This window comes from Protopterus annectens, chromosome 2.part1, assembly GCF_019279795.1.
Source record: "Protopterus annectens isolate FY-2018-M chromosome 2.part1, PAN1.0, whole genome shotgun sequence".
Taxonomy (NCBI): Eukaryota; Metazoa; Chordata; order Ceratodontiformes; family Protopteridae; genus Protopterus; species Protopterus annectens.
This window is the reverse complement of record NC_056729.1, coordinates 1443630073-1443657633: the sequence shown is the minus strand read 5'-3', so window position 1 is coordinate 1443657633 and position 27561 is coordinate 1443630073. Positions and strand designations below refer to the sequence as shown.

The window sequence follows — 27561 nt, the reverse complement described above, 5'->3', positions numbered from 1 at the left end:
TTTTTTGGAAGAGTGATGCGGTGGCAGACTCACTGGGATTCCCTGTGGACCACTCTGTTGGAGATGCTGGGTGGGAAGATTGGACTGACTGGGAAGATGACTTCCTTGAGTTATGCTGCAGAATCGGAATTGCCTAGACATAGTAAGCCTTACTGAGTCTAATTATGGTGGCTGCCAAAAAAGCAATTACTAGAAAATGGAAATCAAAGTCTAGAGCAACTTTACTGTAAGTAGTGAATATAGTGAGAGAGAGATAAAACAACTGGAATTGGGATCTTCACAAAAGGAAAGGAGCAAACTACATAAGAAAAAATGGGAATTGTGCGAACAATATATGCAGATCAGGAACAAGGTTTAAGAGGCAAGATTTGAATGAACTACATAATGCTTAACTGACAATGACTGGATGGTTTATAAGTGATGTATAATGTTGACAGCTACAGTTGTTTCAATGGAGTCTGTGATGTAAACTGTTTGAAACTAAAGTGATACCATTTTGTATGTTTTTCATTTATATAAATAAAAGACTGCCTTTGTCATACGTGTACATTTAATACAGATGTTTGGGAAAAAAATAAGTGTGACATGGAAAAGCTCAAGTGTGTCATGTTTGATACATGTGCAAATAAACGTGTTAATAAAATAAACAGCAGCCAATACTGTAATTTTTACTTTTTTTCTACTCACTCTCTTCAAACGCATCTTTCCTGTTCTAACATTTGCCATCTGAAATTTCCTACAGAAGTAGTAACTGCCAACATCTATCAGTACAGTTTATCTACAGTATAAAAAATTATTTATCTGCCTGTGTTTACCATACTGCTCTTCAGATAGCAAGAAAATTATACTCCTTTCCCATTTAGCTATAGAGACAATCCAACGTCTCTTAGTCATGTTTACCCAATCATTAACTAGAGAAACTCACACTCCGCAATCTGCCAAACACCAATTATCAGAGCTGGTATAAACCTGAGCACAAGCCAATAAAAATCACATGAGGTTACTAGGCTCTTGGCCCTGAAACCCTTATAAGCCTAGTCAAGAGTTTAGCCCATGTATAGACAAATCGCCACCCGATGCCCCTGTCCAGCAGGGACACGGGTGGAATCCCAGCGGTATATTTTCAATTTCCCATCCAGTTATCCAGGTTGCGCTTAAAAAGGGGTAAAATGGTTCCCCGCTTGATGTGGAGAGGAAGTCTACTCCATAGACGGGAGAGTCTCTGGGATACAAATCTGTCCCGCCAACAAGTCTTGTTGATGTCACAGACCAAGTTGAGGCCACACGCGTGGGTTACTCAAGTGGAGCTTGACTTGCAGATATGCAGCCGTCCCATCAAGGTGGGATCCGTGATCGCCTTGTATGCCAGACAGAGGTCACCTCGGAGGAGTATGTATGAAACTGAGTACAGGGACAGGACTTTTAGCCTATCTGTGTATGGTAAATGTTTAAGGCCCTGGATTCTCCTGGTGAGGAACCTATGTGGTCTCTCCAGCTGCTGCATATGCTTTGTGAGGTACATGCCGAAAGAGGCATTGTACTCAATAATGGGCCTTATAAGGGAAGAATACAGGGATGTTATGACCTCCTTGTGATTTTATTATTACCCTCTTTCGCCTTTTCTGTTTAACAGTAAATTAAACTGAGAATGTAGAACTTTTAAAACATATTGCTAAAATAAGGTTATGAAGGGTCTGTAACAGAAAACCACAAGAGGGTAAAATCAAGACAACACCTACATCAAATGAAGATTACATACCTCAGCAGAATCCATGAAATGCAGCAGACATTCAGTTACATAACACATTAAAAGTAACTTACCAATTAATTCAACAATGCTGCCACTGCGACCTCTAGCAGCTGCTTCATCGTGGGTAATACTAACCCGACAAAAGCTTCCTGGTGTAGTCAATGCACCAAGAAGGTCAGGAGGTGGTGTACGAAAAAGCTGCTGTAACAATTCCAAGGCTGCTGTAACAACATTATGATCATGGTGTTGTGTGTAGTGCAGAGTGAGTTCATAAACCTGACAAAGAAAATTTAAATATCCTTAGTGGAGAATTACAACAAAATTTTAATGTACACACTAAGTACATAATGCTAAAAAAGCATTAGTATTTAACTAGCCACAATAGCAGCAGATTCTGTAAAGCATGAAAATACATCTTAAATGGGGCTAATTTTGATAAATAAACTTTTGATTTTTTTTCCTTGAGAGTAACAAAAAGATACAAAAAGACAGTAAATGTTTTATTAGCAAGCACCTACGGGTCAGAATGGAAATGCTTACAGAAAAGTGTGTCAGAATCTGCAGAAGATGGCATTATCCTACCACAAAGAGATAAAAAAAGCAAAATTTTGCATCAGATACAATCTGTGGTTTAAATGCACCTTTAAACAAATTTTGTATCGGCTCAAACCAGTTTTGGTATGATTTGACTGGTGTAGTAGAACACTGACCTTGCTAGGGTATTTTCAATTCAAATTCAGCCTTCAAGTACAAACCGAGTAAAAAAAAAAATACAAAACAAGTAAATTTAACATGGACTGCAAGGTTAGGCCAATACAAATACAAGGTTCAGCTAAAGAAGAAATTAAAAGCATCATCTAGACACCATTGTTTACATATAAATGAAAAGCTACCTTTCACCTGGAAATGAAAGACTGTCCAATACCATAGGAAAATACACATGGAGACATCTCCAGACTGCAAACTTTACGAAGTAGCATGTGATAAATTTAACACTACACTGACAGAACAACACGATTATCATTACACAGGAAGATGAAATAGAGGTTAGAGAGTGATTCCATTTGTGTGGAGTTCCTTTGTTCATTTGGTGATCTGACAGCATCTGCTGCTCAATGGGGATGAAGACTACCTGCAACTAGGTTTTCAGACTTATGACCAGGTACGTGTACATTCACAGCAAGCCTGCAAATAAAGAGGGTGTGTGACACCGCCACATCTTTTACTGTACTATAGTGCAAGGATGCTACTTGTCCTGAGCATTCCTGGCAGGAGGTCTGAGCAGAAAGGCTTGAGAATAGACAGTATTTCCTACATTTTTATATTTATGGGCATCTTCTTCAAATACTTTTTGACTAAATACCCTGAACTTTCAAACTTCACAAAGCCAAGCTAGATCCAAAGCAACTACTGAGATGGGTCTTGCTGTGTGATTGTCTTCCTTGGCTGCTAGTAACCTGTGTTGCCCACCAACTGAGATTATTCTTATTAAATGAGATTATGAGAATACTTGGCACCAAGAACTGGGGCAGTGCTGGCCTCAGAGACCTCTGAGATACGAACGGAACTTCTTCATGCTCATCCTTGCATGTCATACCAGCAGAATGAACACTGTCATATATATATATTAGCTCCTTGAAGAAGGTTAAGGCTGCCACATATGGCTTTTAAGACAGGGACACCCTACAATCCAATTATGTCCAGGACTACTACCAGATAAGACAGGTGGATGATGGCAGTAGCACTGTCAGCAGCTACAAACAGGGCTCTAGATGTAAAACCATTAAAAAGCAAAAGCATACAAACTATTACAAATTGTTCAGTAGCTAAAGTTTATATGATGTCCAGAAGATCGAAAAAGATATGTAAGTGAAGGAAAAACTGCATACATATGCAGAAAAAGTAGTGAGGAGCAGAGGTGGGAAAAGCAAACTGAAATGGCAGCTGAAAGTACAGTTGTGTACACACCATAAATGTAGACGTTCAAGTGTATTCAATGTTGCAGTCATTACATTTGGGTAATCCTGCTGGCAGATTGCCCTCAGTCGGCCTGAATTCCAAAGTCCTGGGTCCTGTGTCAGCTGCTGTCTCCCCTTCCCTGATGTCAGGTCGTCATGGGTATAAAAGAAGCAGCCAATGCCATTTTCTTTAGTTTTTCTTGCCTCAGACGTCAGGTGCCCCCTAAAAGGGTAGCCAAAACTTCGATATATAAAAATACATGCACCAATATAAACTTTACCTTCCTCTACAAGCAAATACACCACATAGGTTGTATAAATCAGAGAAGGAAAGATAGGTTCTATCAGAAGAAAGGGGGATGGCATGTGTGTAACCCGGACTGCTACAGTGAATACACTTGAACATCTACATTCATGGTAAGTGTACACAACTGTACTATGATCTTCATTTTCACTGTTGCAGTCATTACATTTGGGTAGAGTCCCAAAGCATTAGGAGTGGCTATGAGGCCCTGCAGAACTGCAGCGGCAAAGCCTGCCCTGGATTTAGAGAAGAGTGGCAGATGATAGTGCTTTGTAAAGGTGTGCACTGAACTCCAAGTAGCAGCCTCTAAAATGTCCTTGGTTGGCACTCCCCTGAGAAATGCTGCTGAAGTGGCTGCAGCTCTGGTTGAATGTGGCCTAATGTCCTTAGGCACTGGCTTGCCATGATGTAAATAGCAGAAACGAATGCAGTGGCCTATCTACTTTGAAATAGTCCGCTTTGAGATAGCCTTTCCTTGTGATCCTGCAGCATATGTCACTAGTAATTGCTCTGTCTTTCGAAAAACATTGGTTCTGTCCAAGTAGAATCTAAGCTGTCTGTGTACGTCCAAAGAATGCAGAATTTTCTCCCCCTTGTTCTGTGGATTTGGATGAAAAGTTGGCAGAGGAATAGTTTGGTTAAGAGCCACACTGAACACCACCTTAGGCATAAATGTTGGGTTTGTCCTCAGAGAGACCCTGTCTGGATACAAAATGATAAAAGGTTCCACAGCCATGAGTGCCTATAGCTCTGAAACTCATCTTGCAGAAGTTATTGCTAGGAGCAGAGCTGTTTTCCAAGATAAAAACTTTATATCAGCAGTAGCAGCTGACTCAAAAGGAGGCAGGGTGAGTTTTTCCAAGACATTGCAGGCATTGGTGATCTCCTTGGAGGCCTTAGATTTTTGGCTCCTCTGAGGTACTGCTTTAATAAGGGATGAGAAAAGATTGGTGGCTCTGTATTGTAATGAGCCGAAATGTCAGAGGCATGAATTTTAATAGATGAAAAAGATAGGCCTTTGTCCAGCATCTCAGTTAAGTATTGCAAAATCTGAGGAATATTAGGCACAGCTGTATCAGTTCCTTATGCCTGGTTCCAAGCACAGAATCTCTTCCATTTTCCAGCGTAAGATTTTCTAGTACTAGGCCTTCTGGCTTCCAAAATGACATCCATCACAGCTTTACTGAGAGGAGTGTTTTGTATGACTACATTATCCGCCATACTGCCAGGTTTAAAGTCCTGAGTTGGCTGTGCAGGATCCGATTGTTTTGCTGGGACAGTAGATGAGGTATTTGAGGTAAGGTCTAAGCTGGGCATTGAGACAAGTTCCTTAGGATTGGATACCAGTATTGGCGGGGCCAGTCTGGAACAATTACTATCATCTTTGGCTTCTCCTGTCTGACCTTTAGGAGTACCTTGGGGAGGAGAGGCAGTGGGGGAAAGGCATATACTAATAGGTTTTTCCAGCTGAAATATAGGGCGTCCACTTTCCATGCTTGTCTGTGATAAGTCCTTGTGCAGAATCTTTTTAGTTGGTAGTTGTGAGGGGAGGCAAACAGATCTATGTCCAGGCACCCCCATTTCCTTGTTATCATGTTGATGACTTATGAATCCAGCTGCCACTCGTGGGGATCCATGAAGTTTCTGCTTAGTTCATCTGCCAGAGTATTTTCCCTTCCTGGCAGGAATTGTGCCTGCAGATGTACTTGGTAAGTCAATGCTGTGTCCCACAAAGTCATGGCTAGTCTGCAAAGGGGATAAGAATATGTGCCCCCCTGCTTGTTTATATACCACATGACCGTGGTGTTGTCTGTCTTTATCAGTAGTTGTCCAGGATGAAGTAGGTCCTTGAAGGCGGTCAGGGCATTTTGAACAGCTAGCATCTCTTTTTGATTGATATGTAGATGCATTTGGTTTGAGGACCATGTGCCCTGAATGCATCTTCCTGCCATGTGGGCCCCCCAGGCATAATCTGATGCGTCCGTTGTTAGTGTCTGCCTGGCTGGGGGTAATGTGAATGGCTGTCCCTTGTTTTGGTGACAAGCCTTTGCCCACCATCGAAACTCCTGTTGCAGGCAGGGAATGAGTGTAATCATTGTTTCCAGGCTTTGGCAATGTTGAGTCCAAACACTTTTTAGATACCATTGAAGTTTCCTCATATGCAGTCTTGCATATGGAATTAGTAGGATGCAGGATGCCATGAAGCTCAAAGCCTGAAGAATTGATCTTGCTGATAACTGGGCCTTTGTTGCCAACATTTTAAAATAGGTAGTCAGCTGCTTTTGTTTGTCTGGCGTGAGAGAAGCCATCTAGGTAGTTGTATTTAAGCTTGCACCCAGGAGTATTATCTCTTGAGAGGGTACTAGTTTTGATTTCTTTTCGTTGACTGTGTACCCTAGGCATGTTAGAAGTCTTTTCACAAACGCCAGATGCTGTAGAAGAATGTCCTTGTTCTCTGCTTGAATTAGACAGTCGTCCAAGTAAGGCTATATTTGTATTCCTCTTGTCTGCAGAATGCAATTACTGGTGCCAGGCACTTTGTAAAGACCCTGGGCGCGGTATATAAGCCAAAGGGCAGTGCAGAGAATTGGTAATGCATTGAGCCAGCCTTGAATCTGAGGTACCTTCTGCATAATTGTCTGATTGGGACATGCGGGTATGCCTCTTTTAGGTCTAAAGTCACAAGCCAAGCGTTCTTGCCCAGCATGGGCAGAAGCTGCTGCAAAGTCAACATCTTGAATTTTGGTATATCCAGGAATGTGATCAGAATAGATAGGTCCAGTATTGGTCTCCAGGCCTTGTCCTTTCTGGGTACCAAGAACAGTCTTGAGTAAAATCCTTGTCCCTGCTCTTGCTCTGGTACTTGTTGAATGGCCCCCATGTCCATGAGGGATGAGACTTGTTTTTGTGCCTCTGCCCATTGATTTTTTGGCACATCTGGCCAGCCGTTTCCCTTTGGCAGGGTATGGAAATGGAACTTGTAGCCTTGTGCCACGATATTTAGTACCCACTTGTCCTGGGTTATAATGTGCCAATTTTGAAAAAAAAGTGCTAATTTTCCCCCTAAGGGTGCTGCCAGGAGATAAGTGCTTGGTGCCAGCAGGGGGAAGTCACTGGGACTGCTTCCTGTATGGTTGTGATTTGTCGTCTTCAACTTTGGAGGTAGAAGCACCCCATTGCTTTGACCTGTATGAAACTTGCGCCTGGGATCTGCCTCTAGGGCGTCTGGATCTGCCCCTTTGAGGTCTGTCTGACACAGGAAAGAACCAATTCTTTGTAGGCCAGTGTCTACTAAACCTAGGTGGCTCTACCTGTAAAAAATCTTTGATAGTTTGCATAGATTTAGCTTTGTCCTCCATTTTCTTTAACACCTCTTCTGCCTTAACACCAAAGTATCATGCTGTAAAGGTGCATCTAATAATTCAACTTTGACATGATCAGGCAGATTTTGTTCCTTTAACCAAACATGCCTCCTAATTACAGGACCCGTAAATGCGGCCCTGCAGGAGGCCTCCAAAGAATCAAAACCACATTGCAAAGTATGCTTTCCAACTTGTTCAGCTGCATGCAATAAATCCTGCATTTCCTTGTTTTCTGCACATTCAGAGTTTAACAACATTTTCTGTTTAAGCAATGCCATGACATGTTGCTGATATTTGAGCATATAAAACTGACAGTTTAAGGCCCTTATAGCCAAGGTAGCAGATGTGTAAACCTTTTTTCCCCATCTATCCAGTGCCCTAGAAACTCTGTCACAGGGGGTAGGGTTTTTTGCAGCGGAAGCCTTAACTCCTTTGGGACCCGGTGAAACAGTTTCTGGGTCTGCAGCAGGGTTTTTAAAAAGGAATTTATGAGAGTCAGGAACCCTGTAATATCTGTCAGGCTTAACAGGAGCTGGAGGTAAGGAGTCAGGGGTAAGACTAGACTCCGAAAACACATCATCTACAATGTCAAACACAGGTGGAATGGCTAGTGGCCTGTGCTGAGGTAGTAAAAGGAAATCCCTGACCCTCTTTTTTAGATTCTGAAAAATCTTGGCTCTCCCAGTGGAAATGCTCCTTCATGGTATGCAAGGTTTCCCCAAAAGAATAGTCCTCTGGAGGAGAAGCTGAAGGAAAAGATTCTTCAGCATCAGAATCCTCATAGGGGGGAAGAGAATATTCCTGATCAGAAGAGGAATCAGAAGAAATAGAAACCTGATCTGAAGATTCATAGTCAGTCTCTTGCCTAGGCCTCTTATCAGGAGGGGGATGGGAACCCCTGATCAAGGTAATCAAGTCTTCGGCCATTTTGAGCATCTGTTTTTTGGGCATAGAGGCCTGTCCACGTGTCTCTTGAGTTTGTTTCTTTGCTTTAGATGGTGCTTTAGTCTTTGCCTTTGAAGCTGAAGTCGGTTTAATGTAAAGATGTTTAGGTCTGAATACACCCTCAGAAGCCGGTGCCTGCTCAGCGGCTCCAGACCCATCTGAAGGAATAATATCAGAGGCACCAATACCTTGAGGTTCCAGTGGCATGACTGACTCCACGTGGGAGTCGGTAGTGACCTGCGACTCTAAAGTAGCGGGCGTCAGGAGCTGCGAAAGCGCCTCACTGAGAACCGGCGACTGGCTTAGAAGAAGCTTCGTCGTCGGTTTTGGGCCTCGGTTATCTATCTCTCTCCTTTTCTTTGCGTTTTCTGTGAACTCCGGTAGTCGGATGGCTATCTGATGACATTTCTGGATAATTAAACCAGCGTCCAAAACAGTTTAAAGCAAAATCATACCGACGCTTAATAGTGCGTTGGTTAAATCTAGCACAAAACCGACAACCAGAAACGTTGTGATCAGGGCCTAGGCAAGGAATGCAGTAAGAATGAAAGTCCTTATGAGGTATTTGCTTTCCACAAGAAATACAATTATTTACTTTTTCTGACATCGGTCTGGAGCAAGAAAAAAGTTTCCACAACGGGGTACTTAGCTTTATTGAAGACTTTGGATCTGAAACTCGAACACAAAAATCTCAGGAGTCAGCCGACCGGCACTTGCGAACTGCTTCTGCTTTGGGCACTGCGCGGCAAGAAAGACTGAAGAAAATGGCGTCGGCTGCTTCTTTTATACCCCTGACGACCTGACGTCAGGGAAGGGGTGACAGCAGCCGATGCAGGACCCAGGACTTTGGAATTTAGGCCGACTGAGGGCAACCTGCCAGCAGGATTACCCAAATGTAATGACTGCAACAGTGAAACACGAAGAACATCAAGAAAATTCCTCAGTCACCCTAGAGAGAAAGACAAACTAAATGCACTCTGAGATTTTCAAAATAAATGGCTCCCTGCTGGAATACACAGGAACAGATTTTATTTTATTTATTTTATTTTACATTTGTTGACCAGGCTAGTCTAGCTGGAAATATGTCCATTTTCAGTAGAGGCCCGGAGAGAAAAGCTCCACATTAAAACAGAATAGACACACAAAGTATCAAGTAATAAGTTACAGAACATTAAACTCCAGATGCAGATAGGTTACTAGACAAAAACAGGTGATTAAGATCATTCAGCAAACATTGATGAACAGAAGAATAGCACAAAAATAAGACAAGGTAATACTTAGTGGAGTCAGTCATGCCACTGGAAACTCAAATAAGAGAAGGCTGCATGAAATAATATTTTAATCAGGCATTCAGATGAAATAACTGGTATTCCAACTGCTGAAATTGAGATGAAAGAAAAAATAGTGGAGCAGCATCCAAAACATGAACAAATGCCACAGAAACTGGATAAACTCAATTACAGAACTTAATGCCCTCCTGCAACTTGAACACATTCATATTTGTATAGTTAATGAGACATGGTTTTGATGCAATGACAGCACTCCCTCTATGGGTTTAGCACCTATGGTTTCTTCAGACCCTTGGGAAACTGTAGGGCTGTGGGGAGTATCTATATTCGTTAGGAACACTATTGTTTCACATCAAATTACCCACAACCCTGACCTGGAACTCATGGAAATCCATATCACCCCTAGGAAACCCAACTATACTACCGCCGCTAGTTGTCTTTACATACTTTAAAATCTTGTCTTGACAACTTTGTTACTAATATTATAAATGACAAGAAACTATCTTAACTTGCAACATTTACAGTATACACTGTTGATAATCAATATCTTGTTACTGTATTAAAGCCAACAACCTGTAAATGTTGTTTACTATTGCTGCAACTTTGTATCTCTAGTTATCATGTACATGATGTGGAGCTTTTCTCCCCAGGCATCCGCTAAAAAAGTACCTGCGTCCAGTCGGAATTTCCCAGTAAACAAATGTAAATAAACTATTGCTTCACTGCTAGTTAAAGATTTGCATCAAAGTTACCAAAAGGTCACAGAAATTACCTCAACACCACTGATGCATTAAAAACCAAATACCTTTTTTTATTAGGGGACTTCAATTACCTAAGCATTGTTTGGTAAACACACACCTCCAAAAACAGCTGCACTCAGCATTTCCTAGAGTCCAATAACGCCAATGAACGGGAGCAAATTTTAAAACTACTCACCAGAGGTTCTAAAATCCTTGGCCTGGCCCTTGCCATCCTAATCCCTGCATGTAGGTAGACAGACTAATACTGCACATAATTAGATAGTAGTAGTATTAGGTAGTGAGAACTGTTGATAGCAGATTCACTCTCTTCAGCCTCCTCAAGAAGTGCAATCTCTGGTGCACTTTCTAGACTATGGCATTTGAATTGGTGTTCCAAGACAAGTCGTCATCAATGAGCACTCCCAGAAACTTCATGCTTCTCACTCTTTCCACGGTTATCCCACTGATGGTAAGGGAAGAAAATTGTGGACTGCAGAACAAACCACATGGAACTATCTCTTTTGTCTTGTTTATGTTTAGTTCTAAGTTGTAATTTTCACACCAGGTAATCAGTTGTTCCACCTCATCTCTATACTGTTTCATCGTTGTTACTCATGAGGGCCCACCACTGTTGTGTAATCAGCAAACTTGATGATGTGGTTTGTATTGTACCTGGCTGTACAATCTTGTGTTAACAGGGTGAAAAGCAAGGAACTTAGTACACATCCTTGTGGAACTCCAGTGTTAAGAGTGATGAAGTTAAGGTTGCTGCAGACTTCAAAGGAAACTACAAACCTTTCTTAGGTTATGTCGGAAAATTAAGGAATAATGTACAACACTGCACAGAGATCATCCAATGATAATATCACCCATTCTGACCCAGAGGATATAGCTAATGTATTAGCAAATTCAGGGCCAACATTAGCCCTCCTATCCATAATGCTGATCCCATTATCCCTGAGAAGTTAACTTCTACTGTAATTACCTTGGAACAGGTCACAGAATCCATATCAAAGGCTAAAAGTAATATTTCATGGGACCAGACAACATAACAGCCTCATCATCATCAGTGCCAATTATGCCCTAAGACTCTACTCAACCTATTCAATCTATAGGGTTTGTATCTGAAGACTAAAGAACAGTCACTGTGACTCTCTAATAAAGGGTGGCCCCTCTAAAAGACCTGAGTAATTACAGATTCACTAGCCTTCTATGTACAGTCAAGGAATATATCATAGAAAAACTCATTTATGCAGCCACAGGCAACTTACATGGACTAGATCCCAATCAGTTTGTTTTTGTGAAGGGCAGGTCCTGTCTCCTGAACCTAATGAACTTCTTAGAAAAGGTTACAGGGGCAACAGATTGTGGTCATTATGTGCATGCTGCTTATCTGAGCCTGACCAATACTTTTTGAGACTATCCCTCATGCTGGTATTTTTGAAACATTAGACAAGCTTAACATAAACCCCTGCACATTGTCCAGTGGAATACAAACTGGCTAGCAAACAGATCCTAAACTGTGAAAGTTGCTGGTCCCCCCTCTGAATGGAAATTTGTAACTAGTGGGGGTGCCATATGGATCTGTTCTAGGATTTCTTTTCTTTAGCATTTATTTTGCAGATATCTAAGCCAATATTTAATATAGAAGGCCTTTGAAAGTTTCTTACCCCTTACTTTTGAACACACTGTCTAACTTAGGCTTCTCACATAACACAGTAAAATGGTTTCAGAGCTACCTCAAAGATCATAAACAAGCAGTGAAATGGTCCAACAAACTCTCACCCTTTCTCCACAACCTTACTGGAGTTCCCCCCAAGGCTCCATCCTAGAACCCCAACTCTTCAACATTTTTCAAGAAAAACCTTCACACTGCCTCTCACCCTGGGACACTCATTCAATATGCTGATTATTCCACCATAATATGCACTGCTCAATCACTACCAGAACTACTCAAAAACTCCTTTACAGCAGTTGAATCCTGGCTAAGAAATGCCCAACTATTTCTTAATCCAAAGAAGACAAAACTAGTACTCTTTCTTCCCACAGACACCTCCCTTGTCACTGATCATTTCAACATCCTTGCACCTGACACCACCGCCATAGAAATGGTGCAGGAAACCAAACTTCTAGGTGTTCTCATCGACAAACTTTCATTTGACCCCCATATACAGCAAAATATATAAAAAGAAATCATCAAAAACTGGGACTCCTATAGAACCTTTTTTTTTTTTTTTACTGCAGCAACCAAAACTACCCTTGCAAAAACATTTTTACTTCCCCTCTTCTTTATGGAGCCCCATCTTTAACTTACAAAATTCTACCCTAAGCAAGTTGGAACATTGTTACAACAAAGTTGTAAAGTTTGCCACAAACTATAAATATCACACACACACCACTGTAAACCACTCCTAGAATTAAACTGGCTTGAACTACCCAACCAATTTGCCTTTATTCAGCTATCCACCTTGCACAACCTTATTTTCAAGCCTACTGCCTGCCCTGCACTAGCCAATCTAGTCACACCTTACACACCAAATCAATCTCTATGATCAGAAGACAAAAAATCTCTTGGCTATCTCAAAACCCACAAGAAAACCTGGTTACTCTGTGTTCGTACTCTGTCTCTATACATTGGAATTCACTTCCTCTAGCTACCAGGTTTATGCCTGGCCTAACCCATTTCAAAGCCTCTCTAAAAAATCATCTCAAAAATACAAGGCTCTGCTCCTGCATAAAGCCTGCCTAATGTTCAGGTCTTCCTCTTCTCTCACATTTCAGTCCCTCACAGACTGCAAGATCAAAGCTCTAACTCCTTCTCTGCTTCTATACCTTATCCTTAAGCTAGGGCTCAGGCTTTACTGCTTCTATTCGTAACTCTCTCTCATTACATGTCTGCATCATTAACCTTCTGGCTGCTATTTCTGCATTATGTATGATGAGAATGACTATTACTGTCTGTAACGTTTTAACTGTATAGAACTGTTTAGATGTGTAGTAATACATTACAACATCTTGTAGCAGTTTGTTCTTTCAGCTTATTTTTTGTATACTACATCTAATGTAATCTTTATTGTATTGGAGTATACTGTACTTGTATTGTACTGTATGTGGAGCTTTTCTCCCTGGGCCTCTGCTGAAAATGGGTTCTATAGACCCAGTCAGACCACCCTGGTAAACAAATGTCAAATAAATAAACATAAATAAATATTCCAGCAGTGTGGTTGAGCAAGTTTGTTTATAAGTGCAAACTGAGCACTGTTATCCACTGATATAAAACAGCTCTAGGAAAGGCAGGAATATCCACATACAAGGTGTATCAAAACATCCTCAACTAGATGAAATAAGTGCAGCATAGCAGCATTTGGCAGAAAGGCAGTTTCCCATCTCATACATTATAAACGGTACTCTTCTTCAGACATGCAAGACCTAAGTAGTTGTAGTTATGTGGATAACTTTCACTCATCTGAGCATCATTTTACCATAGAATCACAAAATCCTTTAATCAGGCCTAGTTAATTTCCAAGGGAATGTCTTCAAGATACAAAGAAGTCATCCTAAAACTGTACTCTTCCCCTATTCAAACCCAACACTGAATACAATGCACCCTCTGGCATGTACAAATCCAAGCATGTCGATTAACTGGGAAGGTCCCAAAGATTTCTAACAAAGAAAGTTAAAGGTCTTAAATGCTTCAACAAGATAGACTAACAAAAGACTCTTCTTATACTCAGTAGCCTATAGGTTGCTATGAGAAAACCAGTCTCTTGTTTTTTGACCATAAAAGACCCAAGTCCTATTTCACCTCCTTTTTCTTCACCAAACCAGTGGCTCTACAAATACATGCACTAAGGACTTAATTCTGTACCAACAAATATACAAGACTCGCTGGAGTTACAGGTTTCTAACTTAAAATACTCCTTTTCTATAGGGTAAGTTACCATTACAGGCCAAAGTACTAGTTTAACTACCTTTAAGGCTAGTCTTGCTGACTGGATGGATAGACACACATTTACACCAGGGTGATCATGTACGGCCCTGCTCAATTTGGCAGGTTAGTACTATGAAGTGCTTGAAAAGGGTAGCAAGAACTTTAAAGTCTGCCTGTTTAAAGGTGTATATGGTGAGGAATCAAAGTCCCCTACGATCACTTGCACTGTATGTTCCTGGAGATCATGCAGCGACAACCTGAGGTTTAGAGCCCGAAACATATCAAAGGGAAGAACTATAAGGACTTTATGAGAAACTGCTTCAGCACACAGTCTGGACTTTATTGCTGACATTAAAACAAAAACAGTACAAAGTAAAAAATTCTAACTTGAGATTGAAAAAGCATCTGAGAACTAAACTGATTAAACTGCAGACATAACAGCTAAAACATTTTTTTTGTGGAAGAAGAGAATAATCTTTAAAAATTTTTATTTTGTGACTTACTGGACTGTGTCATTGCATCCTTAATGCATTAATGGAAAAATTCTCAAAGAACTTGTGGCAGAACCTAAGCAATTTTCTTAGCACTGAGTGCAAGATCAGCATGCTCTCACTCAGAATGTGTTCAAATTAAATAGTTACCCAGATAAATACAAATATGAAATTTCTCCACTCTGTCCGCACCCCTCAACCTCTAAGTGCAAGAAATCTGAAAAAGGCCAAAAATAATAGGAGCGGGAAGGACAGAGACCAAAAATCATCGAAAACGTTTAAACATTGATCTTACAGACTAAGTGGCTCGACTGAAACTTTGTATTAGCATTCATTTTTGAAGGATATGACATCTGAATAAAAAATGTATGCCACTGTTTACTGACTTCACTTCTCAGTGGTTTGCCAGAAATCCACCAAAATACAAAGCAAAAATGTGGATGGTTGAGATGTACAACTGTGACAGCAGTCTGAGAAAGAACTTTTGAGATCATCATGACGGTGTTTCTAAGAAGGTACTGCAAGTTGAAGTTTCGGTTCCCCAACAGAAATTCAAAATAATTCCTCTGATGAAAAAATATGAAAAATTAAAGATCCGGTGTGTCCAACAAAGACCCCTGTGAAAAAAAAAAAGGGTAAGTTAAGATAGTATGAAGCAAACTTTAGAATTTCCTGTTTGAGATGTCTGTTCAAACTGGTCAAATCTTGAACAGTCCTCCAGAAATTTTCTTCTTCTGGCACAACAGAATTTGAAGGAATAACCTACCACATGAAGGAAGTGCCAGTGTTGCATAAGATACTCCTCCCACTTTAGAAGGGACCTGGAATTTTGTGGAAGAGGTGGATACTTAAATAAGAAGACCCCCAGCCTGCCAAAACTTCTTTCCAGTTTTCTGTACAAATTATCTATAACCCAGTGAAAAAATTCAGGATGGAAGAGAAAAAGGGAAAGAGAAGGTAAGAAGGGGACAATATTTTCTTGCTCCAGCTACATAGTGAGCTGCAAGGTATCATTAATACTCGTATAACATACCCTCACACTCAGCAGGAATGCTGTCTCAGAAAAATCTTGTAGGAACATGTTCTTTTCTGGAGGATTCTCCGCCTGTACTAGCAGGCCTGCACTGCACAACAGCATGAGCATAAAGCTCCTCCTTTCCATGTTGTACATGGGGTCTGGGTGTCACATCAACAATGAATTTCCAACAGTCAATGTCCACATCCAGACATTTCACATAAAAAATAAATAAATACTCACCATTTCCTTTCTTTCTGCAAATGTAACAGACTTGCAATCTCAAATTCAACTGAACTTCACCTTCACAAATTCAGTGACAAAGTCCCTAAACACACTTCACTCATATGTGGATACAGCCCAGGGTTGGATATTACAGTAACGTTTTCTGAAGAATGCAACCAAGATATTTTACATTAGTGACTGTAATTCCAATGATGTGTTGCAAAAAAGCAAATTTTATTGGAGAAGAAGAACACTGAAGAAAAAGGAAGAAAGATGAGCATAATTTTCTATGTACAGCTAATTAAATGATCATGCTTCACTTCTAATGAAAGACCAAACAGCCATTAGCTTACTATTAAAGGTCCAACAAAGGTACAATTATTTTACAGTTGTATAGCAAACAGTTTGGGTATGAACAGTTAGCTCAATTTCTCTGGAGCTTACCACTGAATAAAGCATATAACTTTTAACACAAACAATGCAATAAGCCTCCACAAAATAGAATGTAGTCTGCAATAAGCAGCCAAAATTATGATGTGATTCAACTTACCTGTACAAGCTGTCTGGGAGATGGAGCGATTTCAGCTTCCTTGCGAGTTACACCAAAGCTGCCCTTTAAGCTAGTATCTTTCACCTGCTGCTGCAACAAAGGTATTAGGTATCTCAATGTAAGCAAAACTCCCAGAATAAGAGGCGTTGGCCGCTCGTCCTCCACCAGAACCAGCAGACCTAAAGAATTATTCAAATATTTAATTAAAAAGAGCCACAACTACCACTCAGTTTATACACATCCCTGTTTTTTATTTACTTCTAAATAAAATAAACGTCCATGCTGTATCAGCCGATCTACTAAGTGTATTCTCATTTATAAGTCCTACAGGTGGGCCTTCCCCCTACCAATCAGCATTTGTTTTCCTATGCTCAGGGATGAACATGCACCTAAGATATCATAATATCATACATCAACTACTATGCTTTACCATTGCAACCACCAGTTAATTTCCTTGTCATTACATCAAAAACATTGAAGATCTGCTCTCCACTGCTAACAAGTGACATGTAGGAAATCAGCAGCTCAAGCAGTAAGGACACACCATTAACCTGCAAGGGGATGGTGTAAGAGTACCGCTAACACATCAAGGAGGGCCTTTTCAACACATCAAATGACACAGAATAACTGTTGTGTTGAACGGTGATTTGAGTTCCTTTGTGTTAATGGGAGACTTTCTTGAAACTGTTCATTTGCCATGAGCTTGTGTTACCTCAGAGATGAGTACAGTAAATGGTGCATAGGTTGAAACCCTCTGTATAGAGGGGTTGCTGAGGGCTTTATCTCCACTTTATCCATGGAATTCTAAACAATTTTTGTTTTTTAATTTTCCTTTATCAAGACATGAAAAAAAAAATTAACCATGCCTATACTTTTTTTTTGCTGGGCCCTGTGGTTGGAGCTAAATCACAAATAGTAAAACTACACAGGTAGAAGGAGCCAGGGAATCACACCAAAGGCACTTGTGGGCTTAGTACTGGTAAACACCTAATTAAATGGCAAGCCCATAGCTGTGGATCAGTACAACTGCCTAGGAAGGGAGCACAATGAGCGAGACAGTTTCTAGAAGAGCAAATTAGGCCTTAACCTGGGTTAGTAAACAGAATGTCCACTGACACAGAAAATCCAATTCCCTCTGTTCCTACAAAGGGTGAAGAGCCTTGCCAACTACCCCAATCCCAAGAACCCAGGAAATGAACAGTAGTTCATCAAAAGCTGCCACCTGTGGGAGTATATCACCACCTCCTGAGGAGCACCGTCCTTTGAGCAAAGTTGTGCTACATTTCTTCGTGGTTCTCATTCCGGCCTGGGACCAGCACAATGACTGAAAATGGGCAGAAATGTGCTTTGAAGTAGAAGAGAGAAAAAGGGAAAGGCCCCAAAAGGCAAGGAAGGCACCATGCCCAGCCTGCTCAAATAGCATGAGCACCTGAAAGAAAAAAAATATAAGGGTTCCGTTAATAAGCTACAAGGAAGGAAAGCATAAAGTAGTAAGTTTACCCTTATAAGAAGCCTCATCTTGCATCTGGAGCCATTTCACAACCTGGCACCCCTCAACTATAAGTTGTGGAGCAAACAGAAAAAAAAAAAAATAAGTAAAGTCTGCTCTGATTTGGTTGGCACTCCTAAAAGTCAAAAGCCAGCCAAATTCTGTGTCTGCACTTGAGGAGAAAAAAAGGACAGATTCTGCATTTAAAAAATGTCGCAACAGACTTGTTGCAACATCTAGCACGCATAAACCACATCAGTACTGCAATCAGTGGTATCAAAATCAATTTCTGGGTATTCTGGAAAGTTGGCCCCAAAAATTAATACCACTACTGCACTATAAATTTATCGGTATCTCCTGATCACACTTAACACCTTGCAGTCAGGACAGCAAATCCCTTCCCCCACACAACATTACTGCCTAAAACAGACTACCCTGAGGGAAGAGAAAGCAACCTTGGTCCTTGTGTACAGAACAGACCTAGCAAAATATACTGCAGACATCCTACAAACTTGCAAGTCAGCTGAGACTATGCCTGCTGCCTCTCTGTCATCATGGAGCATGACTCCATCTGAATATAAGCAAAATACTTCCAGACATCTCCAGAATCCACCTGCATGACCCCCCCACCCCGCCCACAAAGGGGTTGACAACTTTCAACTGGCCCAATGTACAAACAATGAAAATGTTAGTAGTTCATTTAATATTATATATAATTCAGGCATATTTTTTTCAACCAGACATGAAACAGTGGACCATAATATGTAAAGGATTGAAAGAACTTATTTGTGAGGGAAAGAGAGCAAGAATTAAATGGGATAATTTTTTTTCTCTTTACAGAACAAGGTGGTTTAGGACTGGCAGATATGAAAGGATATTTTAGAGCTAAACAGTTAAGGTACTTATCAGAGGCAGAAGTCTACAAATTGAAGACATTATGCTGAAATGACATAGGTGGGTTGCAAAATAAAAAAAAAAATGTTGCTTATTTGACGGAGTGTACAACAAGCTCACTCCCACTCTTTTCCTGTTACCTGGCAGCTTCATCCTTAGCATCCTTTTCCCAATATACTCTGCATCCCTCCTCAGCACATGTCCAAACCAATGTAATCCTGCCTCTTTGGCTTTGTCTCTAAACCTTCCAACCTGGGCTGACCCTCTAATATACTTATTCCTAATCCTGTCCATCCTCGTCACACCCATTGCAAATCTGAACATCTTCAACTCTGCCACGTCAAGCTCTGACTCCTGCCTTTTTGACAATGACACCGTCTCCATATAACATAGCTGGTCTCACTACCCTCTTGTAGACCTTCCCTTTCACAAATCACTCCTGACACTCTTCTCCACCCACTCCATCCTGCCTGTACTCTCTTCTTCACCTCTCTTCCACACTCACCATTACTCTGAACTGGTGATCCCAAGTACTTAAACTCATCCACCTTTGTCACCTCTACTCCCTGCATCCTCACCATACCTCTTATCCTCCCTCTCATTCACACACATATATTCTGTCTTAGTCCTGCTGACCATTCCTCCTCTCTCTAGAGCATATCCCCACCTCTCCAGGGTCTCCTCCACCTGTTCCCTACTCTCACTACAGATCACAATGTCATCTGCAAACATCATAGTCCACAGGGACTCCTGCCTGGTCTCATCTGTCAACCTGTCCATCACTACTGCAAATAAGAAAGGGCTCAGAGATGATCCTTGATGTAATCCCACCTCCACCTTAAACACATCCGTCACTCCCACCGCAGACCTCACTGCTGTCACACTACCCTCGTACATATCCTGTACTACTTTTACATACTTCTCTGACACTCCCAACTTCCTCATACAATACCATAACTCCTCTCTAAGCACCCTGTCTTATGCTTTCTCTAAATCCACAAAGACAACGCAACGCCTTCTGACCTTCTCTGTACTTCTCCATCAACACTCTCAGAGCAAACATCGCATCTGTAGTGTTCTTTCCTGGCATGAAACCATACTGATCACTAATCACCTCCCAACAATTACTTGACATCTACCACCCAAAAAGGTCAGTAGGCAAACTACTCTACAAACACTCCCTTGCCCATACTTGGAACAAACTTCCCCTTGACTTACGTTCAAATCTCCCACACCTCACACTTTAAAAATGAACTAAAAGCTTATTTTCTCAATTCCAGAACCTGCCCTTGCCATGACCCTACCTAGTCTTCCTTCCCTTTATGTACCATCAAAAGGACCATACTTAGAACCTCATTATGTCTCTCTCTCTCCAATGTATCTACTATGCATTTGCATAATTTTATAGAAACATAAATTTTTTATTGTTGACCTATTAAACTATATCAATGTAAAATTGTTACTTGGCTTCTTTTGAATGCAACTTTAACTTTATGCATGTAACCAAACATATGTGAATCTTTTTGCTATAACTGCTATTATATCAACATTGTTTAAAATTGTACTTGTTTAAAATGTACTACTGGAGCTTTTCTCCTCGGGTCTCCACTGAAAATGGGCCACAAGCTCAGTTGGACAAACCCGGTTAACAAATGGCAATAAATAAATAAATAAAATAACCTAGCTTCCATTATACTATCGGATATATTTTTGCTGCTTACACCGAGATAACTGACATTGTTAAAGTGACACCCTGACCAGATGTGTAAAAAATGGGAAAAAGGGGCTGTGGCTAGATGGATGCTGACTGGTCAATTTTAACTACTGGCTCTAGAGTTACAGCAGCTGGAACTATTCAGTTACTCTATCTGTACTAACTGTTCTACACAGTCTAACAGAGTGGTTCCAAGTGCATTATATGTTCCTCATAGCTGATATATTATTTCAGCTGCTAATTGCACCTGATCACACATTTGGTCATTTCTGCTGTTAAAATGATAAATGTTCCACTGTTAATAAAATGAAGCTATTGCTATCAGTTACTGTAATCATAATTACTGAGTTAGACGGATTTAAATTTGCTGCTCATTCCTGATTACCATACTGCTGCTATTTATTGCTGTCACTTTCATGTTTTGCACTTGTGAATGCTAACATTATTACTGTGCCCATAGTATACTAGTTAGTGTATACAAAGTCACATTTCATATTCTTGTAGCCTTTAGCCACAACCCATATTATCAATATTTCTAGTTCAATCCAATGGCCTTTTTTAACATCTTTATTGATTAACAACACAAACAATTACATAGGTGCACATACATTAATGCAAAAGAAAGCGAACCACAGTGACATTTCTCATTATTTTCATGCAATATACATATGCTTTCTTTTTAGCAATTATGATTTACTCCATCACAAATTACTCAAGACCTACCTTTCTTTAAACCTCAGTCATCCTCTTGAATGATATTCTCTTACAAATTCCATATGCTTCTATGTAATTTGCTCCTTTACAGCTGGTTTAGAGTTTTATTTCTTTTTTCTAGTAGTTTTTTTTGTAAATAACAAAATACATTAAACTTAGTAAGAACTTATACTATTCCTAGGTAATTCAGATCCCATTTGCTATCTTAAAAGAATCATTTCCTTAGTTACAACTATTTGCTCCCCCAATATTTCTGACAAAGTGCTCTGCAGGGAATGTTTAAAATCTGCCAACTTGTTATACTTCCCAAAAACATGTTCCCAATACCCTCTCTCTATCCTACCACATCTCGGTCTGTGGAAAATTCTCTAAATTTGGCATGGTGCATGGGTTCATACGTGAGTACTAGGCTAACTGCTCTGAAGGGCCATTTTAAGACTAGCCAATATCCCAAGGTCAGAATTGAACACAGTACCCTTGCTTGTGTCTAGAACATGAAGACCTTTACCATTATGCCAACTCCCCATCCCAAAATACCTGTTCCAATTATCCCTTTTTTATAACAAGAGTATTTTATTAAGCTATCCTATTTTCTCATACCCATTTGCTTGCAGTGCAGGTTATGGAATGACAGTCACTCTTTCATCTTCTGTTGCTAGCTTGCTGAGATAGCAATTGTCTCATGTTTATGAAAAAAAAAGAAGTTATGTACCTACCATAACGTTCCATGTTAGCTGTCCTTCATCTCGCCTTCCTTCTTGCTGGATGGGTTCAGAGCCAATCCTCGGCTCCGACTCGGCCACTTACTATAGCTCGAGAGCTCTTTACCGGCTCGGGGCTACCCCTTATCCCAGAATGCCCAGCGTCAGCTACCCAGATCTCATTTGCGATAGCTCACTCTAGACATAATTATAAAAGATAATCCATTAATAAACCTGGATATACAGTTAATTGTCATGGTTTGCTTGGGAAGCAACTAATAAAACAATTAGCCAGTGAAACCATTGAGCAACTTCTCTCAATCCTCGTGGAAACGGGAAGGAGGGAGGAACGCAAGAAGGAAGGCGAGATGGACAACTAACATGGAACGTTATGGTAGATCCATAACTTCTTTATGTTAAGTTGTCCAATCTCACCTTCATTCTTGATGGATGGGACAGCGTCCCTAGCACCTCAATCCTGGGTGGCTCATTGGAACAGACTCTTCAGAACCGTGGAAGCAAAGAAGCCCTGCCCCGGGAGACCATATCTACTTTGTAATGAGAAATTAATGTATGAGGATTTGCCAAGTAGCCGCTGCACAAATTGAATCTATGGGCAATCTAGATTGAAACTCTACCGAAGTAGCTACTGAATTGGTTGAATGACCTTTGGGTTTTGTTGGAAGATCTTTTTGTCACAAATGGTAAGTATGGGCTATGGTGTCCAATAACCATTTTGACAATGTTACTTTAGAAACTGGAAGGCCTTGTTTGTTGTTAGCAAATGAAAGGAACAACTGATCTGATTTTCTCATCTTTTTAGTTCTATGGAGACAGAAACGTAGTTGTCTATGCACATCCAATTGGTGTAATCTATATTCTGCCTTGTTGGAATGATTAGGGAAAAAGACTGGAAGTTCAATGGATTGATTCAAATTGTGTTCTGAACAAACTTTGGGTATAAAATATGGGTTGGTTCTCAGAGAAACTCTGTCTCTGTGAAAAACTAGGTATGGAGGGCGAACACATATTGCATGAAGTTCTCAAACACGTCTGGCAGAAGTAATAGCAACTAAGAAGAGAGTTTTCCAAGAGAGAAATTTCAAGAAACATGATGCTGCTGGTTCAAAGGGTGGCAGCATCAAGGAAGCCAGAACCAAATTGAGATCCCAAGGTGGAAGGGGCTATTTCACCGGTGGTCTAAGTAGAGATGTACCTCTCATGAAGGCCTTACGGAGTTTGAGAGACATTATGCTGGAGTTAGAAACTCAGAGGTGAAAATTTCAAATGGCAGCTAGTTTTACTCCGATAGTAGTAGCCGCTGCACCAGAATGAAACAGTTCTACTAAGAAATCCAAAATCTCGTGTACAAGAGCTACAAAAGGATCTAAATTCCTGGCGTCTGCCCAGTAAAAGAATCTTCTTTTCCATTTGCTAGCATAGACTTTCTTTGTACTTGTCTTATGGGAGGAAACAATAATATCATGTACTGCTGGGGAAATATTGGGGAGCCTGGCTTGGATTGGAAGTGGAGTAACCAAGCTGCCAGCTTGAGAGATTGGAGGGATTGGTGTAGCCCGCCTGACTGATGAATCAAGAGGTCCGGTACTGGGTCCAGAATCCAAGGCTGGACTAGAAGGTGGGGGTGAAGGAAAGGAAACCAAATCTGTCTTAGCCAATAGGGGGCAATGAGGATCATTTTGCAACCCAATGATTTTGCTTTCTGAAGGAATTTTGGAATTAGGGGAAAGGGGGAAAACGCATAAAGGAGTCCCTGATGCCTATCGTGGACTAGACCATTCCTGGGTGTCTGACCTGGAGGAGTAACAAGGGAGAAGTAGCTGCTGCAACTGTTGTTGAGGGGAGAGGCACAGAGATTGCAGCAAGGCTGGCCCCATTTGCAGTAACTAAGAACCACAGTTTCCCGTTTCAGAGACCACTCGTGAGGCATAAGGATAGCCCTGTTGAGCCTGTCCGCTATTACGTTGGATGTCCCAGGGTATGCTTTGCTGTCAGAAAATGTTGGGAGGAAATTGCCCATTGCCACAGTCTGAGGGCCTCTCGGTACAAGGGGTAAGACCTGGTTCCGCCCTGTTTGTTGATGTACCAAACCACTGACATTGTCCGTCTGTATTGCAATAGTCCCGGCAGGGAGAGAGTCTTGAACAACTTGCAACGCTAGGAGCACCACTCATCTCCAGGACGTTGATGTGCAAGTGGTACTCATGAGGGTGCCAAGTACCTTGTACTGTCTTCCCCTAGATAATGCCCCCGCCCACCCTATCAGGGAAGCATCCGTGGTCACTGTGGCGAGCGGATGGGGTTCCATGAAAGGTCTTGCCCTGAGTAACTAGTGGGGAGACCATCCACCAGGAAAGGTGTCTTTTGCAAGATTCCATAAATAGCATCATATGAGACATGGGTAATTCCTGGAAGGACCATTGTGTGAAAAGAAGCCACTGAAGGACTCTCATGTAAAAGTGTGCAAAGGGAACTAGAAGAATGGTTGCAGCCATGGACCCTAGAGCTTGAAGAACATATTTGACTTGAATTCTTTTGCTCCTCAGGAGAAGTGACACCTGTTTTCGAATAATGGAAACTCTTTCCTGAGGCAATTGTACAATCATATTTCTTGTGTTTAGCTCTGCTCCTATGTATGTAACAGATTGACAGGGCAACAAGGCAGATTTTTCATAGTTTATTGTGATGCCTAGTTGAGCACAGGATGTGATGGTGTAATCTCGTACCTCTATAAGTTGTTGCCTGGTGGTAGCAGTGAGGAATCAGTCATCTAGATAAGGAAACACCTGGAGTCCTAGACGTCTCAGGTGAGCCGTGACTACTGCCATGCATTTAGTGAACACCCTGGGGGGCTGTGGTAAGACCAAAGGGCAGAGCTCTGAATTGGTAATGACTGGCCCCTAGCCGGAAGCGTAGAAATCTCCTGGACCGTCTGTCCATTTTTATACGGTAGTACGTATCCTGAAGATCCATGGAGCACATCCAACTGTCCTGGGAGAATGGACTGCAGTGTTACCATCCGGAACTTTTCTTTTTGTACAGATTTGTTTAACCTGCTGAGATCCAGAACTGATCTCCAGTCCCCTGTCTTTTTGGGCACTAAAAAGAATCTTGAATAAGTTCCGGATCCTACTTGGTCTGCGGGAACTTCCTGGATGGTTCTTTTTTCTAGCAGTCTTGAAACTTCTGTGACTGCCTGATCCCTTAGATTGGGTGGAACATCTGGGATGGATTTTTTTGAAACCAAAGGGGGTTGATGAAAGGGAATTTTGTAAACCCCGGATATAATGGCTAGTACCCATTTGTCTTTTGTAATATTTTTGCCAAGCGATTGGGTACAAGGAAAGCCTTCCCCCGACTGCCTCCAGAGTTAAGCAGTTGGGCATCCCTTCAGGGATGTTGTTAGGTTTGGAAGAGAAAGTACAGCTGTGTACACTTAGCATAAATGTAGATGTTCAATTGTATTCACTGTTATCTGCTTGCAGTAGCACTCAGTCGGCCTGATTAACAAAGTCTTGGGTCCTGCGTCGGTTGCTGTCTCTTCTTCTGTGACGTCAGGTAGTCAGGGGTATAAAACATGCAGCCGACGCCATTACATCAGTTTTTCTTGCCCCAGATGTCAGGTGCCCCCATAATGGGAAGCAATAAAATATGTATACATATATACACAAGGTTATACCTCCAATAAAAAAGCAAATACACCAAAAAGCTTTGAAGTATAGTAAAGGAGAACAGAGGTACAGCCAAAAAAAATCAGGGGCTAGAGGGAGGGCAACCAGGACTGCAACAGTGAATATACTCGAACATCTACATTTATGTTAAGTGTACACAACTACTATGTTCTTCATGTTTCACTGTTGCAGTCATCACATTTGGGTAGATTCCCAAAGCTAAGGATGGGAGGAGAAATTTATATAGCATTAGGACCAGTTATAAGGCCCTGCAAGACTGCAGTGGCAAAGCCAGCTCTGGATTTAGAGAACATTGGCAAATGGTAATGCTTGGTGAAAGTATGTACAGAACTCCAGGTAGCAGCTTCTAGGATGTCCCTGGGTAGGGACACCTCTGAGAAAGGCTGTACAGGTAGATGTGGCCCTGGTTGAATGGGGTCTGATCCCCTTTGGGTTAGGTTTTCCATGGTGCTTATACCAGAAATAAATGCAATGGCCTATCCATTTAGAAATGGTTTGCTTTGAAATAGCCTTCCCCTCTGCCCCTGCAGCAAATGCCACCCAGCAGTTGTTTAGATTTCCTTTGAGGTTTAGTCCTGTCCAAGTAAAATCTAAGTTGTCTGTGCACATCTAAAGAGTGCAGTATCCGTTCCCCTTTGTTATGCGGATTAGGAAATAAGGTTGGCAAATGAATGGACTGGTTAAGAGCCACAGTGGATACCACCTTGGGCATGAAGGATGGATTGGTTCTGAGGGACACCCTGTCCGCATGAAAGATGATGAAAGGCTCCACTGCCATAAGGGCCTGTAATTCGGATACCCTTCTTGCTGAAGTGATTGCTAAAAGAAAGGCTGTCTTCCAAGAAAGGAATTTTAAATCTGCTCTGCACTAGCAGCTGGCTCGAAAGGAGGAAGAGTAAGTTTCTCTAATACAAAGTTAAGGTCCCAGGCTGGAGTTGGGTCTCTTCTGGGTAGTCTTAAATTTTTGGCCCCTCTGAGGAACTGCCTGAGCAGTGGATGAGAGAAGAGGGAAGGTTCTGTGTTATAATGAGCTGAAATGACTGAGGTGTGAATTTTGATGGAGGAAAAAGAAAGACACTTGTGAAGCATCTCAGTTAAGTATTGCAGAATCTAAGGTAAGTTGGGCGCGGTTGTGCTCCTCCCTTGAGACTGGTTCCAGGAACACACTCGTTTCCATTTTACAGCATAAGATTTTCTAGTACTGGGCCTCCTTGCCTCTAAAATGACATCCATCACTGGTTTACTGAGGGATGGTAAAGGAGAGATTAGGTAATTAGCCAGGCTGCTAAGTTCAGGGTTTGAAGCTGAGGGTGCAGAATCTGGTTCTCCTGTTAAGACAACAGGGCAGGGGTCTGAGGCAGGTGCCATGGGGCCAACAGAGACACACTGCACAAGAGGGGGTAGCAGTGTTGGCGTGGCCAGTCTGGTGCAATCAATATCGTCCCTGGTTTGTTCTGCTTGATCTTTAGTAGTACTTTGGAGAGGAGAGGCAGAGGAGGAAAGGCATAAACTGATAGTTTTTTCCAGCTGAAGGACAGAGCATCCACTTTCCAAGCTTGTTTGTGGTGGGTCTTTGTGCAGAATTTGTGTAACTGGTAGTTCTGGAGGAAGGCAAACAGGTCTGTATCTGGGCTGCCCCATTTGTTTGTCAACATGTTGAAAGTCTTTGGTTCCAGTTTCCACTCATGTGGGTCCATGAGGTTTCTGCTTAGTCCGTCTGCCAGTGTATTTAGTTTTCCTGACAGGAATTGAGCTTGTAGATGCACTTGGTAGCTT

The 27561-nt window shown here is 41.4% G+C and overlaps 1 protein-coding gene across 4 annotated transcripts in view; it reads right to left on the bottom strand.

Annotated features, from left to right (window-relative positions):
- Positions 1 to 27561, bottom strand: part of HTT (huntingtin) — a 4811037-nt gene that overhangs the window by 4056773 nt on the left and 726703 nt on the right. For all 4 annotated transcript variants that reach the window (XM_044062924.1, XM_044062926.1, XM_044062925.1 and 1 more), the window contains exons 8-9: positions 16561 to 16739; positions 1822 to 2026 (exon numbers count right to left, since the gene is read on the bottom strand). In XM_044062924.1, coding sequence (XP_043918859.1) covers positions 1822 to 2026; positions 16561 to 16739 — 384 coding nt within the window. The remainder of the gene's footprint in view (positions 1 to 1821; positions 2027 to 16560; positions 16740 to 27561) is intronic.